The following is a 20,944-nucleotide window of genomic DNA, read 5'->3' as shown; positions in this document are numbered from 1 at the left end:
CACTGAGCTTGGATGGTGCCTGGATGTGTGACTGCTACGTCCCCCAGGTTGTCACGGTGACTGAAGAGATGTGGATAACAATGGAGTTTGAGTGCAGCAAACTATATTGTCGCACTGCACGTGCACGTCTGTGCTCCCGTGTCTACGCTCCCACCTTCACCAACCCACACTGACCAGCATGGGGAGGTATGGACAGGCCCCTCGTCCAGCCAGCAGTGGATTGACACAAGGGCTGTGCATGTCAGCAGCTACACCAGCTCCATGTACACCCATCAAAGACAGTGTATTAAGCTGATACAGTAGTGTATTTAAATGTAATCACATTTGATGCGTACTTGAAAGCCTCAACGTCCCAATGTGGTAAGACATATAATGTCACAATGGCAGTGCGAGTGCTGTTAAGCATCTTTTTAAAAAAGCTTGTGCATTATCCTTCTCAAATGCTCTGAACACATTTGTGTTTACGATCCTTTGACATTGAACAGAGTTGAGGACTTCTTAGTGTAAACCTAAATTAGATTTTAACCAAGCAATTTGAGACTTGTATGAATTTCGAAAGTGGTGGTTCAAAAAAAAGTATGGTCAAAGTAATCCTTCCAAGTTTTATGTTGATGTACTCAAAGAAATGTATAGTGAAATGTAATAAAACATTTAACAGACATTCACAAAATAAGTACAGCAAATTAAGTTGCTTAAAGCCAAGGCATAGCTCAGTCGCTAAATCAGCAGGGTTCCCAATGATGAGATCATATATTAAAATCCCAGCCTAAGGTTAACTCAGCCCATCATCCTTCCAGGGTTGATAAATTTAGCACCACCTTGTGAATACCAATAGGTGAGAAGTCAACAGCCGTAGGGCAGTGGACAGATTGCTGCTATTCATCACTACCCACGGAGAACAGCTCATTGAGCGGCGGGTCCCGTGTGGTGGGGTCAAGTGTGGGGACTCTCGCCAGCGTGGAGGACGAGGAGACCAGAGAGGAGCCCTCTCAAGAGGCTATCAGAGCCCCCTCGAGTGGAGGCCCTTCCCCCAGCAGCGGCATAAGCAGGCAGTTGCAGGGCTGCACATTTACCAGACTCGTGGCTGTCATCAATATTATGCTCACGATGTGTTGCTCAGCAATCACTGTGCACGATAAAATGAAACCCTTCACTGCATCACACATGCATGCTCTGTCTACTGGTTGGCATGGACTCATTCTGAAGTCTTTCGCTCTGCCTATTTGGCAACTTAGGGTCATTGTCCAAAGTTCTGTGCTATTCCTATGAGATGGAGAAGCTCATTATTTACTGTTGCTATTTTTTATGCCCATAAGGGCTCGCGATCCAAGGGCTCACTGCTATTCGCCGTGCCAAAGCCTCAAGCCTCAAGCGCGCTGTAACGCTGAGATCATTAACGGCAAAACCTTTTGTTTGTGCATCTGCTAGCATCCTGAGAGCATTAACGAATGGAGATACTGCACACAACTTGTTAATGAATGCAACGCCATCGTTTGTCAGATCAATGTCTCGCACGAAAAAAGTTTCAGGATTCTGCCGTCCGGCTGATGTCGAAATGTAGAAAGGGAGAGGCAAGATAATTGGAATTGTATCCATTATGGGGTTTCAGCCAAGTTTAAAAGTGGAACTTATCAGTGTAAAATAATACAGCTTGTTTATTCCCTGAAAGGGAAAGGAAGACCACTTAATCTATTGAAAAATAAACATTTCAGACCGATGTATCAGGATGAAAAAGCATTTCAAACAAGGAAAACTTAGACTACTTTGGACTTGAGAGAATCTGTAGCGAAATTGAACTCGTTGAAGAAGAGCTACGAAGTACACTCATCTGTAATGAACAGGCACTCTCTTTTTGTACTTACATTGCATTTGAATAATTTATTTGTTTGCGCAGATTCCTCAACACAATTCTCCAAGACACACGTTAAACCCTCCCAGCCCTTACTCTGAGACGGGCTTCTTTGCAATAAGCCCAGTACGCCTGTCGTCCCACACGCACGCACCAGCAGAGCAGTAAAACCACACGAGTTCAGACGGGGCAAGAGGGGAGATGGACCCTGAGTGGTTGCCGCCCCTGCACTTTGGCACCGTGAGGGAACGCGGCATGAGTGCATGGTGCATGGTGACGTGCACTATACATGCACTACAGCGTGCTTCCTGGCTCTTGCGTTTTCAGCACATTATTAGTCCTGGGAGCGTACACATGAACCCAATTCCCCTCCACTCTCACGACTCTCAAGTCAAGCATATGGATGTGAACAATAAACAAAATGTATTCGACTATCTTTATTTTACCAGCTAAGACCCACTTGCTTGGCCACACGTGATAGTTCAACGAAGTGGCTTTTCAAGTGGAGATTTATAGCGGCTAAATTCACATTGATTCTAAAAGTGCAGGAAAAACCAGAGGACCCGGAGCAGAATTCACACGACCACGTTGGAGAACAGGCAAACTCCAAATATACAGGCGTGGGTTGTCGGGATCGAACCCACGACCTCCTGTATACTAGGCGTGGTAGTTAACACCTCGCACCCGTGGTGCCTCACACCGTCCTTGAAGACGGTGCGAGGTGAAGGTGCAGCTGCCTGCGCACATCGCCGCGTGTGGAAGGGCCTCCACTATGGGGAGCTCTGGAGAGCCCCTCGAGAGGGCATTTGGACGACTGCTCATCCTGCCAGACGTCTTGGAATCGGTGGGAGCACCCACACTTTACCCCACCACATGCAACACGCCAATCAACTGTGGTGAACCCATTTATGCTGCAGGGTGGAAAGAGTGGAGTGGTATTAATGAAACTTGCACCATTGTCTCGACTGCACAACATTGGAGATAAAACCAGCGACCTCTGGATTGCAGTCCAAAGGATTGCAGTGAGACAATCTTCACAGCAACGCAGCGTTTCATTGAAAGTGGGTAAATTATCCTTATGGTGGTACCCGGGGTACCAAATAATACCAAATGGGCGAGGCAATTTATTTATTTATTTCTGGGACACTATTTTTTCCAGGTGTGTACTTAACTCCGGTACCAATCAATCCGGAATCGGTGCTACTCCGTGATGTCAAAACGCAACGAGGACGATTGCGCTGAAACCCTGAACGCTCGTACGCACCGATTACCGCATCGCCAACCATCACCAGACTAAAATGACTGCATCACGGACATCATGCGAGAGCCGGGGTGCTACGGTACCCCGGGGTACCACCATAAGGTTCAAATAATGAAATCGAGAACATAGATCTGCCTTATTAACTGTGAATAAGTGAGCCGTCACAGGCAGCATACCGTCATAGACAGTATACCGTCATAGACAGTATACCGTCACAGGCAGTATACCAAAGTCGTTTAGAACTGACTTTGGCAAGACCACTACTCTTATAAGTCATATGCCTAATCAATATCAATACAGGAAGTCACATTGATTTAATGGTAATCAATCAAGTTGCACAAAATGGGCTTAATTGAAAGCCAGGCAACTGAATTGGCAGGAAGAAGTGGTTACTGTAAGAGCCCCAAAACATAATTTTTTTTTCCATTGCATCTCTAGAGACCAACCACCAGATTCTGCCTTTGTTAGTGTGACGCAAGCAAATGCCAGACAACATTCAGATCATTTACATTTGAATCACGAGCTGCCACTTTGTGCGATAGTCATGGTGGTATTGTTTGTCTGTCTCTGCAGCCCTAAGTCGGTTATGTAAGTCCCTTAGTAATCAACAGAGGACATTGTTTTATGACCATTTAAACTTAATTTAATACGGATGCACTCAAAGACGGAAAGATATGGCTCGTGTGAGAGTACGTCAACATTATTTTTATTTGGTGTATTCCGTTGCACATCAATAGATTTGCTATAATTGTCGGTGCTGGTTTTAACCAGGCCTAGTGGCAGATGCATTTAATGAATCCAACCAGATCTGTGCATTTGTGGGAATCCCAAACCCGCTGGCTTGCGAGGCAGCCAGGAGATAGCAGAACCAACGGTGCAGTGTGATTGCCTTGTGGGATGTGGGCCCCGGTAAGAATAATTAAATGCCCCCCCCCCAACCTTTCCCTCCTGCCCCCCCTCCTTTAGCCTGGGTCCCAAACAGCCACTTAGCAGGACCAGTGCAGGGATTGATGAACCCATATGTGCAGAACATTCCAGTGTTATCCTCTTAAATGTGGTGCTCTCTTCAGTTACCCTGGTATCAGAAAATGTTCCTTCCACATGCTTGTTCCCACAACAATATGCATTTATACCCCTTCATTTATTTTTTGTTACAAACTAACCATGAACCTAGAACCTAACCATAACTAATGTTCACTGGTGTGAACAAATTATGTATTTGTACGTAATTAAAGAGTGAAATGTAATTTTAATAAATGGCCTTTAAATAAATATTTGACGGGAATTTCAAAACGCACACATGTTGTTCACACAAATAACAGACGATCCCTCGCACTGCGAGCCGTCTGCTGTGAAATAATAAGATCACGATCTGACCTTGCCTCAAGCAAGCCCTCTGCTTTTTCCAGGATTTGAATTTAATCGTCTGATTTTTTTTCATCAGCAAACCTTCAAATACATTTTCATTTTATTACATCTCCCAATAAAATAGAATACAAATGTATAAAGTGGATATCCCAAGGTAATGCGCGAAGCAGTCATCTCACATGTACGCAATCGAATGGAATTTCTAGTTTGACAAGGATGACCACACAAGCACGGCATTTTCGGAAATATCGGCCATTCGATCCTTCGGTAGGCTAACAAGCTGGTGCATTCATTTATAAGACATTCATACGGGGCTAATATACACAGTGCTCTCTGGCAATTATTTACTACACCGATATGTCATCATCAGCCATGATCAATCCACTGCTGGATGAAGGCCTTCCCAAGCAACCACCATCTCTCATATCGTGTGATGCAACACTCCACCGAGCTATTGCACACGAGCTGATTTCTTTGCTCCATCTCCCCTGCAGACGTTCCCTACGCAGCCACCCGTTCTGATCGGAGCTCCCCTGCTGGACAACTCTCCGCTGTGTTTTCCAGGCTGTGCCGCGCGCTGTGGTCAGCATGACGTCCGACGTTTCGCTCCACATGCTGGGAGCCACTTTAGGAACTGAATTCAAGGAACTGAAGAAGTGAACAAGCAATCGGCATGTAGAGCCATGGAGTGATACGTTGGACATCATGCCGAGCAAGCAGCACGACCCGAAAAACCAGCAGAGAACTACCGATTCTCTGACTGGCCCAACACATGATAGGCGGTGGCTTTAAACATCTTCCACAGTGAAAGACTCGAGTCGTTATCAAGTGTGACCAGGTGTTCAGGATGATTACATGTCTGCTTCCCTCGGGCAGTGTCCAAGTGAGAGTCTCACACTGTGTTAGCAATCTCCACAGAGGCCTCTCGACAATAGGTCCCGTTCCCCTTGCTTCATTAACCTTTCACACGGCAGTTAAGGTGTGGGCAGCATGTTTGGAAGGGTTTTATGCATTATGCAGTGTAAGACTATAGCGCCCACTGTGGGGAAGGGGGGATGGGGGAGGGGGCTCTTGAGATCTCCCGTGGTAAATGCTGATGGGGCCACCACAGCCATTGACCTGTTTGGCACTGTTACCACTTTCACTTGAAAAATAAAATAATTGATTTAAGGATTGCCTCTTAGTTGATCTGGCTTAGTGACACTGGGGAGCCCTGCTCAGGCATCATGTACCAGAAAAGATGCACATTTTTTTGTTTTACTCAGACAAAATACAGAACAATTATTCAGCCACTGCGTGTCATAGAAAATGCATTTGGCAGCCCACAGCATACGACTGATGAACACAAGTTGTTCGCAGAAATAAAAGTTAATTATCAGCCCTGCAATGGCATTCTCACGCCACTGCTGGTGCAAGGGGCTGCCCTAGAGGGAGCTCCAGCGAGCCCATCTGGAGGGTGTCGTGGCCCATCCACCCTTGGAAGACGTGGGAGTCCCCACACTCATTAATTATCATTGTTAATTATCATTGTTCTCATCTTGCCCTCAGTATTGTCGTGTTTACCATGGGTAAAGGCCATCTCTGCTCGCAGGTAACACTGGGTATATTTATACAAGATACGAGCAATGGCTTGTAGAATATATAACGTGTACATAGCTGTAGGTGTTGAGTCGCTGTATCACCTGGCGTGATCTGTAAACAGGGATTACTTTTGCACATTCAGTGACAGCCTTTGTATCCTTGTGCATGCAACATATACTGAGCTTAGAGGTGCACGGAATTTTCATGTTTGTGGTGGCAATTTTCCATTAGCCTCTGGTCCAGGCATGCCAGGGCATATTATATGTAGGCGTGTGTGTGTTTTTACAAAGATATTCTCATCTTATTTTTTTTATAGATTGACTGCTCTAGCTAAGGGAAGAAAGGAACAATGAAATGATGTGCCGTGTTCAGGACAACAGTGAAATAGAGTCCAATACCAGTGAATGTACTGCACTGCATGCTTGTGCATTATGCATATACACGGAGAGGCGCTTTATTTTACTACTCAATACGACGTGTTAATATTGAGTGTTTTCAATACGACAGTTTCTGTCCCATGACCTGCCCTTCAACTCAATTGACCCACTCTCTAAATCTTTCATCACCATTATCCCCTCTCCCTTTAACCCTTGATGACACATTCTCAAGCTACAACCCCATACTCTTATTAGGAAATTATTACAATTTCCAGCCTGCAAGATTTCCCTGCAGCCTAATGCTAATGTAATGTCCTAATTGCTAGAGCAGTGACAAAGTGGTGAGCGCACGGTGATGTGAACCCGGCGACCCCCGCATTTGATTCGTGGTGACGGTTAACATCAGTGGCAGGTGATCTCTGAACCAGCCCCGAGGTCCCCTTTTACCAACCCCCAAACTGAAGTATGGATAAACAAGGCCAGTGAGTGACATGGTGTGGGAAGGCCTTCATCGTTCAGCAGTGGATTGACCTAGGGCTGCACTTGATTAGAGTGCGGCGTGGGAAGTTGCCCGCTGCTCGGGTGAGCCTGCTTCCCCGCTTGACCTCTCCGCCAGTGTTGAGGCAGCTAAGTGCTAATATATTACCACTGCCAAACCGCGATTCCCTTTCCGATCATCATGTTCAAAAAGGCAACGGTGCAGCCCTGCAATTACTTGCTAATGCCACTGCAGGCAGAAGGGCCTCCGCTAGAGGGAACTCTAGAAAACCCTGATAGAAGGCATTTGGTCTACTCTTCCACGCTGCTCAGACATCTTGGTAGAGGTGGGAGTATCCACACTTGAATCCCCCACACACGACCATCCGGTCGACTAACTGTGGTGTACCTAATTTATACTGCTGCATGGACAGAAGTGGGTGGGATTTAAACTGCTGCTCGGGGAGAATGAACCACTGAGCACTGGATTGCACCAGGATTGTCTTCTTTTTGAGTCATCCATGCTGGGAATACTGCAAGTCTTCCCAGAGAATTAACAATCCTGGCATTTTTCAGTTGATTAGCAGTATTCTAATATACAACTTAACACAATGCATGACACGTAGTGCTCCCTCTTCTGGTATTGTGAGATATTTACTTCTTCCCATGATGTGTCCCGGTTATTTGTACCTCAGGAGATGGCAAACCTATGCTGCTGCTGCTGAATTTTGGAGATGGCATGGGTCCAGAATTCTGTCCCCTTGCTCGCAGCCAATGTTCAGGCCCCCACAATCTCCCTCCACTGGCAGCTGTTGCCCAAGTGTTGTTTAGCCATAACAACAACAACCGCCATTCACCACTAAGTGGCGGTGACATCACCACAGCGCTTGTGACAGGCTATGTTCACGTTGAGGCCACGTGAAGTGTCTAACACCCACTGGCAGGAGGTAAGAGGGCAAACCCATGTGCTAGTGCCCCCTACTGTGCTAACTTGCTCTGTTTGAGCCGCCCGGTGCTCCGCTCATTGTTGTGAGCATCGCTCCTCTGCCCTCCGTTGTTATTGGAGGGCGACTGCCTCAAACTGCCCAGTAACGTCCTTCACGAGCCTCCTCCTTCACAGAGGCTTGCCGATGACTGGTACTAGAGGTACCAGTCATCGGCATGTCCACTCAGCTCTACATCCTCTTGTACCACATCACTGCATCGCTTCTCTAGCCCGTGCCGCGCCCATTTAGCCCCCTCTATTCCGCCGAACAAAAGCTGTTTAGGCATGCGGTGGCTGGGCATGCAGGCTACATGACCCAGCGAACGCAGCCTTGTCTGCCGGAGGAGCTCACCGATGGGACTTTGTCCAAATCTTTGTCCAGACTTTGCCACACACTTCCCTCTGCTTCCACTGTTTCTCCCTTTTTGTCCCTTGATTTCTGTACAGTCCTGAAACGCGGTAGCATTTAGACAAGTACATGATTATTATTATAGTGTTTGTGTATTTTTGCACGTAAAATATTGTTTTATTTTCCTACACTAATTTCGGTGAGGATTATCGACCTGTCTTCAGCCACATTATTCATCACAAATCATAGCCCAAGGTTCCTATAAAATATTTAATTGCACCGAAATAAAAAAAAATTTAGCAGGTACAAATCCCGTGTGCTCCGAAGTGAAATGGGCCCTTATTGTATGATTGTGGCATATTTCACCGTGAGCATGGAAGTCAGTAAACTAATCGAATGCAAGACAGCTTGCCGAAAAGAGGAGCTTTCGCAATAGGAAATGGCTATCAAGTAACCAATTCATTTGGTCTTGCTCAATGATTCAGAGGAAAACAAACTTTGGGCAGTGGAAGTAGCGCTGAGTAAAGATCGAGGACAACTGACTTGGTAGACATTGCAGATGGTCCCATAGCTATAGCAAGTATTTAATCTACTGCACTTCGGATTCCTCCAGTATAAATATATATTGTGATTCGGACTCTGAATAATGTAAAATCATGCACATGTAATGCTAAATGATAAACAAATAAATACAACTGCGGGATAGGTGGCGCAAAGGTTCACATATTGTGCCATGAACTTGACGACCTGAGTTTGACTCCTGGTGATATCTGAACTGGTCCTGGGAATGCTCGCATCAACAAACCCGGAACGTGGTAGAGACTTGGGCAGCCTCCAGGGCTGGCACGGCGTGTGGGCGGCGGCCTTCGCCAAGCAGCATGTGAACTGTGGGACTGTGATTCTCCATTCACTTTGTGATTCGTTACGGTGACCGTATCCATACCACCTGGGCGATGCAGGGTTTTTCGTTTCTCGCCTGTCCTTGGAGAAGGAATACAGAACCATATTGTACCTTCCAGGCCAGCAATAACCGTTATTTCACAAGATAAAGTTGCCTCCATTAATAGAGCTTCTTGCAATGATGTTCCTTTCCATCCAGAGAGACAGAGCAACTCAATTGCAGCTGTCAGATCAGCATGCGCAAGTAATGCAAAGAGTCCCGTGCTCTCTTATGCCTGATGTGAAAACTGTCGCTACACACAAGAGATAATGTGATTGTTTTTCCCACACTCTATAACACCATCCCGTCTTTTACTAGATCTTGTTAAAATGAAATAAAAACACTCTTATCTCATCGCAAGGATTTGTTGGCTGGCAGTGCAGCGAGATGAACGTGTTCACAGAAGGACTGTGTTTAGCTGTCGTCTGGTAGTAGAGTCGGCATTTCCTCGAGCTGCCTCATACTCTCAAATCGCTGCACTTCAATACATCAACATTTCCCATGGTCTGGGAAAGTGAATGCAATATATGATATCAGATTACTGCAGCACCACATGGACAGACATTCTTCAGGTTCATAGAAGCACTGATTAGATTTGCCATATCTAAGTGATCTGATGCATTTTTTAAATATATAATATATATACTGAATTGTCACAAACTGCCCCCCACCTCTTCCGATACATCTGGTCACCAATGAAAGAGTGGTGCACGTACCCGAAGCAAGGGGCTCTGTAGCGCTCCCTCTAGTGGAGGCCCTTCCACCAGCAGTGGCATGGGCAAGTACTTGCAGGGCTGAACCTCTACTTTTTAAAGAACAACATCGGCATCTGTGCATACTAATTTACAGCACATACTAATCATAGAGCACATACCTTAAGTTAAAAAAGCACACTTAATTACTTTATAATATACATACATCTATAGTGACAGGAATTTATATTATATATCTTAGTGGAAAAGGAGGTGTCAATCACAAGAATGCGTTTTTTGTTTGTTAAATGACACTCAACACACTGCATGTGTGATGTTCATTTGTCTAACCATCTCTCGTCACTGCTGCTCAAGAGAAGACCTAATCACACGTGGCCACACTGCGCTTGGCCACCAACGGCTATGAAGAGTGTAGCCTGCAGAGGTGTGGACTCGAGTCATGTGACTTGGACTCGAGTCAGACTCGAGTCATGAATTTGATGACTTGCGACTCGACTTGGACTTGCATAACAATGACTTTGTCCCACCTATGAGATGTGGACTCGAGTCATGTGACTTGGACTCGAGTCAGACTCGAGTCATGAATTTGATGACTTGCGACTCGACTTGGACTTGCATAACAATGACTTTGTCCCACCTCTGGTAGCCTGTGGCCTGTGCTCCCTGAGAGCTGTGAACAGCAGTTTGTACTCAGAGGGAAATCAGGCCACCTCCGATGCATCCTGGCACTAGCCAGGGTGCATTTAGTTGTGCATGCATTATTTATTGTGGAGCTTGTGTTTGGCTGCGATTTTATTTATATATTTACTATTGTTTTGTCTGTCTCTATTGCGGATACACCACTGCCTTCAGGGCCATGATACAGCTGTGAATTTACAATTGTTTACAGTCATGGTGTTCACAGTGTGGCTGGGATGCAAAACATTTTTTTAAACTTGCAAGTGTAAAACTTTATCTTCTCCCCTCCACATGAATGTACATTTGCGTCCGTCATAGTAACAAGGCTTGGTGGTGAAGAGTCATGAAATAGTGGCAGGGCTAACATGCACAACTACTGCAATGATTCACAATTAGTTTATCTTGCGTTAGATCATCGTGTAGGTATAATGCCAATGTTTAACTATATCCCTCTACCACATGACAAAGACAATCCAATCAAATTGTCACGTGGACACGTGGATGCCAATTGATTTGATTTGTTAGCAAAATCAGAATATCTTCGATGGTCAGAGTACAGGTTCCTTCGGAAGGAACACAATGGACTCTAGATGAAGCCTTGCACTTACAGACACAGCATTCACTGGGCTGCTCACAAGAAGGTCTAGTTGATATTACAGCCTCTAGTGCCAAGCGGCACCCTTATACCCACTGCCAGATCCTGCATCAGGAGATGCATGACCTCCAATATTTGCCCTAACACTGTCTCACCATCTGGTCTTAGGTCTTCCCCTGGGTCGACAGATTCATAGAGACCGTTGTAATCTGCACTCTGTAGATCCATTTTGGAGGAATACAGTGATCTCCAGATAGGACGTGCACTTGCAGAGAGACAAATCACCGTGCTGGTCACAGCAATCTGGAATTGCACCTTTTATAAGCCCTACGAGTGAACAACATCACAGGGCTGATTCATGCCTTGGTAAAAAAGTCGAGGAGGAATGCCTCCATCACAGATGGAAACTGCAGAGGGGGATGGGGCATTCTGCAGCTCTTCTGGGGCTAAAGAAAGGGCAATAAATCAATGCTGCTTGCATGAACTGCAGGAAAGGAGGTTCTTCTATAATTAGGTGTAAGTCATTCTAAAACAGCTCGTCAGAATTCAATGGATTTTTACTGTAATAAAATATCACCATAAGGATGGAGTCATGCATCCATAATTAACTCGGCCACTTACTCAAGTATAACGCATTAATAAATAAATAGCAAATACTTCAAAGGACAATGCATTCTGGAAAGCGAAATACAGAAACCAGGGACCACAAGCCCGCAGGTGAAACGCCTTCATTTGCCAGAGGAACCGGAAACTCAGATTAATCGTGTAAAACTTCCCAAACCCGTGCCCCGGGTCAGAAACAGTTTGTGTGCGTCATGCGAGGAAACCGCATGGACCGTGCCAAATTCACACTGGGAGGGAGGCTGTGAAGGAATACTTTTATTTCTTTCATAACTTCCTGCCAAGACACAAATCCAGTGAAGTGTGTTTCAAGTGTTGTCTTGAGACCATTTACAGAAGCGATATACGTCTCAAAGTTCCAGTATAAGGCAGCAAGGTTGTGCATTGTGTTTGGATTCCAGAAACAATTAAAAAAATATATATTTATATGTTTAGGTGTGATAACATTTTTTAAAGTAAATGCACACCTAAATATAGTGACACACACAAACTGAAATATTGAAACAGAAACTACACAAAGGCGATATGTCTTATAGATACCCCACTAAAATTATAGGGATATGTCATTGAGTAAACATTTAAATATTTAAACACACCCCTCATGCCGTTTGTCTAATATAGCCAGTTGGATTTGCATCCAACATTGAATGATGCATGAAGCTGAAGTCATTAGAAATAAGGTCATTATACATTATTGGGTATCTATAAATAGCTCAGCCTGGAAATATGTCAATCGATTGAGATGAATGTGCCACTTTGCCAATATACAAAGATGAATCGAGCTTCGTAGGAACATACAAACAAAACAGACAACCTTACAGTATGAGACAATCTAGGTTGGGGAATTAAAAAAATTTGGATCAAACATTTAAAATGTCCTGACAGCAATCACACAACCGATATTGCTGCATGCTGTTTGTTCACACACAACGGCCTTATTCAATATAAACACTCGATACAAGGGAAAACATCTTTTCACATTACGCTCAACAGGAACGAAAAGGATAAAGGACCTCAATGTGCTTAAGTCTGCTTGAGAATGAAATGGAAATCTGCCAAATTATTATTATTTAATTAGTATCATTATGATAATTGTATACACAGAAAAGCCCCACTGAGTCTCCTGACACTTTTTGAGGAGTGGCTCCTGCCAATGTAGTTTTTTTTCAGTCGATGGCAATAATTGTGATGTACATTCCAATTGAATAATTTTGCGTGTGATTTTTTTTATTTGGCAAATTTGGACCATGACGCTCAGGCACGCACTGACCTCCTCCTCTTGTGAATGACATAAAGGGATACACTGTGAAGTGGAGAGCGCATATCTAGAAGATTATGAATCCTGCAGTATTGGACTGTGAACCTGAACCACGTGAATTTGTATTGCTGCACTTTTAGAGTAGTCATGCTACATCTGTGTTATACTATTTCATGAAAGTATCTCAAAAGCACACGTAAAAAAACATTCAGAATTAAATATTAATTATCTCCAGAAGCAATTAATAGTTTTGGACTTTCTGCACATTTAGCTGTTATTAACAAATTCAGAACAGGAGAAAAAAATGAGATAAACTTGATGATCCACATTTATGGATTAAATTATGGAATATATTACCTACCAGTAAAGCAGTGTAAATCGATGTGTGCTTATAATATCAAAAAATTATATCCATAATACGCAATGTATAATCTCATAAAGAGGACAATAAACACAACTATGGGTAACGTGTTTTGCCAGATGTATCTGTGTTCTTGCCGGCGTGTAAACATTATACATCGGAGGTCAAGAAGGACCCCGTAATGAGGATACTCATTACGGGTCAAAAGAAGATGAGGCAGCCTCCCGCCTCATTATTAATGGAACTCTCACTAATATGGCATCGCCACTCGTTCACCTCAATTTGGCACATCAACGTCAAGCGGACCTTCACATTGCACCGATAGCAGCCACGGGGCATTTGGTTTGTATGATAATCGAGGCTTTAGAAAATAAATGCCTTTTAGCACATCTGGCATCTGCCCGCCCCCCCCCCCCCCAAGTCTGGGAAAGGTCAGCACGCCATTGGTATGCGGTAGACGTGGGATCCGCAGACTTGAGCTCTCACTCTCCACCCTGACACACAGAGCCTGTAAACGCGACCAAGTGGTCACTGAACTTTGAAACGAGCGACCTTTGTGCAACTTCTACTGTCGGTTTAAAATGTGCGAGTGCGATTTTATTGGTATAAATATTAGAAAGCAAAAGCACCCCTGTAATGGAAAGATCAATTCCACCACAGAATCCGAGCCAAAAAGTCGAAGTGTTTTTTTTCTGCTCCAACGAGCGTGGAGGCTGTGATCGTATCCATTGGAGAACCTGAGTAAGTAGTGGAAATGTCACGTTCCTATGGTAGGGACCTGTTAATCCTCGTAGCCATGACTGTTAACTTCAGACAGCGGCGGTCTGATCAATGTGAATAAATTCGCAACCAGGGTTTTGAACTCAGACCATCGGATTGTGAGTTGACCTCTGTATTAGTTCAGAGACTCGTGCATTTAAACACAATTCAGACACTTCAAGAACTTCTTAAAAATAATGTGTAGCCTCATTATTCCACCTTCGCCCAACAGTAAGACAGCTCCAGAATAACCTGCATGTCATCTGCTGGGACTGACAAAATAATCCACCAGAAAATGTGGTCTATTATTCAAGCTTTTCAAATCGGCAAGACAAAATGATTACAGACCTGGTCATTTTGGGCTGATATGCACATCGACTGATAAACTCACATAGACTCCCATAGACTCAGATAGAGACTTCACATAATCACAATGACTCACAAAAATCGCACAGAATCAGACGGATTCCCTTAAAACAATGAACTCATATAGAGACCCACTGACTCACATATAGATCCATAGCCTCACAATGACACATCGACTAACAAAAAATCCAGGGCTATGGCTGCAAACACAGACAAGGTATATGCTTAATAAGGAAGTATGCATTCCGATTTCACAGGTTTTATTTATTTATTTAAGTCAAGTGTTAATTAACCAATTTATGTAAAGTTTAAAGTTTATTTTGTTTAACCAGGTATGAACTCAAGAGACCAGGATAGAGAATGACCTGCATCACCAAATTGACAAATGCAAAACAATCTAAATAAAGTACAGCCATGAAGTAAAGAGATATCAGCACAAAAAAACAAGTGGCTGCCATGGTGGTGAGATTTAACTACCTCGCCTGGTATACCGAAAGTCGTGGGTTCGATCCTGACCCTGATGCATGTTTATTTGGAGTTTGGATATTCTCCCCGTGGTCGCATGGAATTTTCTCCGGTTCTTTCGGTTTTTCCCTCCACATTTAGAATCTTATGTGCGTTTAGAGCATTTAGCTGCTATACATTTCCACGTGATAAGCCACTTTGTTGAGCTATCATTTGTGGCCAGGTCGCTTCTGAGAAAAAGCTATGTAGCTCAGTGAGCCTTACATGGTAAAGTGAAACAAAAGTTGAGTTAAGAAAATAGTTTCAGTGAGTAGCGACTGTGAAGCCAAAACATATCTAGCACGTACCTCCTCTTTGGTCTTGCGGGAGAGCACACGCAGCCAGTCCCCAATCATGCTGAGGATGGCGGCGAAGTAGGCCAGGCCAACGAGGATCCAGAACCAGACGAGGGGCTTGTACCACTCCTTGTACTGCATCTGCAAGTTCCCACCTGGCCATCGTGCAAATATCACATGCACAAATGCAGACACACAACGATGAGACTCCACAGCTCCCAATTCAACCTAAAGGGCTGTTGGGAGAAGCACTGTGGGGGAAGGGTTAGGCGATAGAATGAGCAGAGAAATACATAACATGGCTGTGGAGCCGAAACTAAACCAAACTTTTTATTTTAGCAGATAAGGCTCACCGAGCTATAAATTATTTTTCAGAAGCGACCTGGCCACAAATTATAGCTCAACGAATTGCCTTATCACGTGGAAATGTATATCAGCCAAATACTCTAAATGCATCTTTCTAAATGCGGAAGTAAAAACTGGAGGACCCGGAGATAAATCCACACGACTACGGGGAAAACATGCAAACTCCAATTATACAGGCATCAGGGTCAGGATCGCATCCACGACCTCCTGCATACCAGGCGAGGTAGTTAACATCTCATCACTGTGGCACCCCAGCCAGCATCATACAAAACAAAGCAGCCTGACATTGACTATATCATGGAATTAGTTAAGTAAATTGATCGACACCAATCTGCTCCTGGGAAATATTTTTGTTCATCCCCATTGGTGGCTGTGGTCTAACCCTGCCCCTAACCCCAAACGCCATGGGACATGCTGGCTGTGAAGAATGAACAACGGTGGAATGGGTGAGTAATTTGTGCAGAATCCGCCCCATGTGAATTTCATTCCTCAAAGAACAACAGCCAACATAGCCACATTAAACAGGTCCAAGTATTAAGGCGATATATCCTGCATGTGATGGATTTCATCCAATTGTAGGCAGTTACAATCAGGATGCTACTGCAAACGCAACATGGAAATGCCAGTACCCCAAGTAAATAGTTAATGTTTTAGAAAAATATTTATCGTGGAATCATGCACGCTATTTAACTTACTCTTTGTAAATATTTATTTAAATACGCTTAGTTATTTCCCATTCTTTTTAATGGACTTAAAGACACACACGACCAGTAAGTTTTACAGCCAGGAATTTTACGTGGACCGTGACCATGGCATTGCATAAGTTTTCCTTCAGTTTGTACATACCACCGCCTCGGTTTCTGGTAATGCTGTGCAGCTCTCCGATGCGCTTTCTGGTTATATACCCGGTGTTGTTCGGTAACAACTCGAACACACATCAGAGAACTATGTTATGTAGATATGTTTTACTCTGGAAAATAAAAACACAATGATTTGTTTTACATACCATCATTCATGCAAATTGCATCTCACAATCGCTGAGGAACCGCAGACACGAGCTGGAAGGCTGCCAGATGGTGGGCCAGCGCCAACAAAAGCTCTGCAGTTCTCTCGATATTAAGATGTTTTCAGCCACTTAGTGAGTATTCTTTGGTTCTTTTCGGTTAAGTCACGTCTAAAAATAAAATAATAAATTAAAATAACATATTACGACGTTTCGATTGCAACACAAGCAATCATCATCAGGTATAAAAGAAATAGCAACAAAAAATCTAACTAGAAAACTATAGACAGACATACAAGCAGACAGACATCACAACGGCACACAGAGAGAGGACACACATCGGCACTAGGGGTCGGCACGGTTTGAACCGACTCAAACTGGTTTCAAATTGAGCAATCCAAACCAAACCAGCGACAACTGAACCAAACCAAACCAAAACCAAACCAAACTAAGCTAAACCAAACCTCTTAAGTTGGCTTGAACCAAACTAGTTTGAGCCGGTTCCACCCTGTCCGAGCCAAACCGAGTCGGTTTTCGTAGCCCCAAACCAAACCGAACCAGTTCAAACAGAGCCAAACCAAACCGATTTGGTTCGGTTCAAACCGCGGTTTGGTGGTTTGAGCCAAACCGTGCCGACCCCTAATCGGCACAAAGAGAGGGGTTGTCTCTATGACGGTCCCTTAAATATAGAGAGGGGGGGCGAGAACGGAGAGAGGGAGGGGGCAGAGAGAATTAGCATATCAATGAGTGTACGCCAACGTACTGCTGCTGCTGCAAGTAAGATGACAATGTGGAACGCGCACGCAAAATTGAAAACTAGGAGACAGGCACACGAAAATTAAATAACCCAGCAGGCTATGCGTTAATTGTGTGTTAACCGACTCTCTTTGTTGTATTACATCACATTTCGACAATATATACTCAAAAAACAAGTTCACCTTATTGGGTTAACAGTGACTTTGGATATTAGTAAAAAAATATATATTTTAGGCAGGAAATTAGCTTTCAAATTTAGAATTTTTTTCTGGGGGGGGACACCCCCAGACCCCCTGGAAGATTTGGATCCCCCCAATGTTGACTCCATGGCTACGGCCTTGATAAAAATGATAAAGTTGACAAAAAATAGATGCACAGTTACTTTAACACTCTCACTCGCATCGCACACATTGTAAAATTATGAAAATAGTCAGCGTAATCCAAACAAAAACAATGCGTATTTTGTATGACAACAAAATGCCATTTTACACTCACTTTTTCATAACTTAAAGTAATGCACGTGTAGAGGAGTACTGTGAGTAGCCAATGAGGGATGAGCGTAAGGAAGGCCGAGTGGATGGAGAGCTATGCGAGGCCAAGGATGACGGAACGTCACGAGCCACAGAGGGGAAAGCACTTTCCAGAAAGTGGGCGGGGCCGAGCTAAGGGGGAGGAATTACCGAGAGGGTTCCTAAGGGGGACCACGTGAGGGACACGTGGTCGTCGTGGGGAGCCAGGATGAGGATCGGCTGGAAGAGGTCTCTTTCCTCGTCGCGGGGTGGTGTTGGCTGATTCCCCGTTCCGGGGAGAGGGGTGAGAGGGCCGGGGGTAGCCGAAGAGATCCCGATGTATATAGTTATCCCAGGTCCAAGTGAAGGACAGAGTGCATCTACACTGGTGTGAGTGTAGGATTCAGTGTGAGGGCGTGTATTAATAAACGGCTGCCAGCCCTTATAGAATTCCCCGTCTCCGCGTGGTTGGACTGCACTACACATGCATCATGGGCATTCAAAATGACCTGGGTGTTGAGGATTATTGAGCGCGAGTCATTGGTTAGATGGATGGACGACCACCACGCACAAACAGGTTGCTATAGGCTGCTATGGTACTGCGTGGTTAGCAGCAGAGGGTGGTGCAGCAAAATACAACGTTGTACTGTACTTCTGTGATCCTGTAGATAAGCTGCCAACCTTCACTGAGCCACACTGACCAGCATGGCGCAGTATGTGGGGAGGCACAGCATGGGGAGGCCCTTATCCAGCAGTGTTTGACAAATGTGCTGGGCACGAACGTCGGTTAAACAGCAATCAATAGAGAAATCTTTGCTGAAACACGAACAAAGTGACGGCATTAGCGTTCGTGTCATTGTCAATAGATTTTACATCAAACTGAATCCTGTAACAGAAAGCTTCCTGTCCAAGCAAGTGGCAGGTTTGTTTTGGCAGCCACACATCAGTCAATCCACACCACTCGTCTGTCAATGGTATAATATGCTAAGTCCCTAGAGTATAACATGCTGATGCCAGAGATCTGAATACGTTTCAAATGACAATGCACAACACAATACAAATAGCATTTGTCAATTTTTTATGGTTCACATATGTTTTGCTTCCAATTAATTTTACACATTTGACGACTCTGTTGACGACTCTGTTGATGACTGTTGATGACTCTGTTGCGGTAGTTTTGTAATGGTTCTTGCATAATGCTGCACGACTAAGTGGTGTGCGTATCATTTTCGATCCTGTGCCGTCACAGAAATTACGTTTAAAAAGTTGAGACATCTCAGTTGGTGGAGTGGTTGTCAGGCTCCCTAATAATACCGCCATGAGTTCAACCTGGAGTCAATGTAAATTCAGCCTCGCCTTCCAATTACAGCCCTTCATTGTAACCACTACCATCATCATCGTAACCACTTCATTGTAACTACATTGGAACCACTACCATCATCATCATCATAGTCTATAATCCACAATCAACAACAGGATGGCCGGTTGGTTCAGTGGTTAATGCACTGTGCTGTGAAATTGATAAACCTGTGTTCGATTCCCAGCCATGGCTACCATAAGTGGCGAGTGATATTTGAACCGGTCATGAGCCCACTGTCCCTTCATCAACCTGCACTGACCAGCACAGTGATGTATGATAATAAAAGAAAGCAACCCCCAAGTCCACACATGTACTAATGGATCGCAATGATGATTGACGATTATTTTAAAAAAGCTCGTGTGTTTCACGATGGCCATCACAATATGGCCATCACATTAGCATAACAAGTATTTACCTGGGATCCAGAACATTCACTCGCCAGGCGGATGGCTGAGGCCATGTGCTCACGTGCCACGAATACAAAAACACTTGAGCAGGGATTTTAATGGTAACACAGTCTCGGACTGGAAAGAGATTTCATGAACCCTTTTTTCCCAAACACAACCACTCGGATAAAACAATATTAACACTGGAACAAGCAGATCAAAGAAACTATGATAAATATGCACATAAAGAAAAACACAATTAATATGAATAAAAGTGATAATGCAATACAGATAACAACTGTGTAAGGACATGTGTCTGAGATCAAGCAATCAAGTGGATGTTAGTGGTTTAGAGCGACCCTTGTGCATTAAAGTGTAATTTTTAAACTGCTAAGTCATGCAACCTCTTCCATGTGCATTACTACGGAGGTGCAGCGGCTAGCGCGTCACACTAGAAGAACCCAGCAACCTGAGTTTGATTCCTGGCCAAAGCTCTATCAAGTGATGGGTGATATCTAAATGGGTCTTGCACCACCGTTCACCATCCCGCACTGACCAGTGAGATGAAGTATGGTCAAACACCCCCATGACCGACATGGAGTGAGGAGGCCTTCATCCAGCAATGAGTTGACAAAGAAGTTCTCACGCGTACAATTATCTTTATTACGTTTGCAACTATAAAAACGTTATGATTATTATTTTGATTTGCTTTATACATTTGTTTTTTGTTCGTTTCATGCCTGAATCTAGACACTGCAGCGAAGGTTAGTACGAATGCTGTGCGGTGCCATTTCACATAGGGCATTCATTGAGAGTTCTCTTATTACTCACTCGTTAAATAATGTTGTCAACTTTAATTCGCAAGCGTGGCTTAACAGTACACAGTGAGACCGTACTATTATCTTAACACCTGTGGCAATCAGCAGATAGATATTTAAACAAGTTGTGAAAAATCGTGCATGTGCATGCATTGCAACATGCATGTGTCCCTGGAATGATCTATGAGTACAGAAGTCGATGGGGAGTCGTCAAGGGCAGAATGCGTTTTGCATCTTTACTTCCAGTGCTTTTTGTTCTGGTTTGTGTCTGAAAGTTTTTTCGCGTTGCTTTGATCAATTTCACCAGATTTTATTTATAGGTGAAGTTCCAGCAGCGAGACAACTTTATACTGAAGTTTCAATCACTTTAACACGCGTTTTGATGCCCCCACCTCCCCATACCCAATA

At 44.1% G+C, this 20,944-nt stretch overlaps 1 protein-coding gene across 1 annotated transcript in view; it reads right to left on the bottom strand.

Moving 5' to 3' along the window:
* The window catches only part of LOC144941840 (potassium channel subfamily K member 2-like), a 151,189-nt gene that overhangs the window by 36,392 nt on the left and 93,853 nt on the right, over positions 1 to 20,944 (bottom strand). The window contains exon 7 of the mRNA XM_078868326.1: positions 15,351 to 15,493. Coding sequence (XP_078724452.1) covers positions 15,351 to 15,493 — 143 coding nt within the window. The remainder of the gene's footprint in view (positions 1 to 15,350; positions 15,494 to 20,944) is intronic.

Source organism: Lampetra fluviatilis, chromosome 25 (genome assembly GCF_964198595.1).
Source record: "Lampetra fluviatilis chromosome 25, kcLamFluv1.1, whole genome shotgun sequence".
NCBI lineage: Eukaryota > Metazoa > Chordata > Hyperoartia > Petromyzontiformes > Petromyzontidae > Lampetra > Lampetra fluviatilis.
The sequence above is the reverse complement of the archived record's forward strand: the minus strand, read 5'-3'. Positions and strand labels throughout refer to the sequence as shown.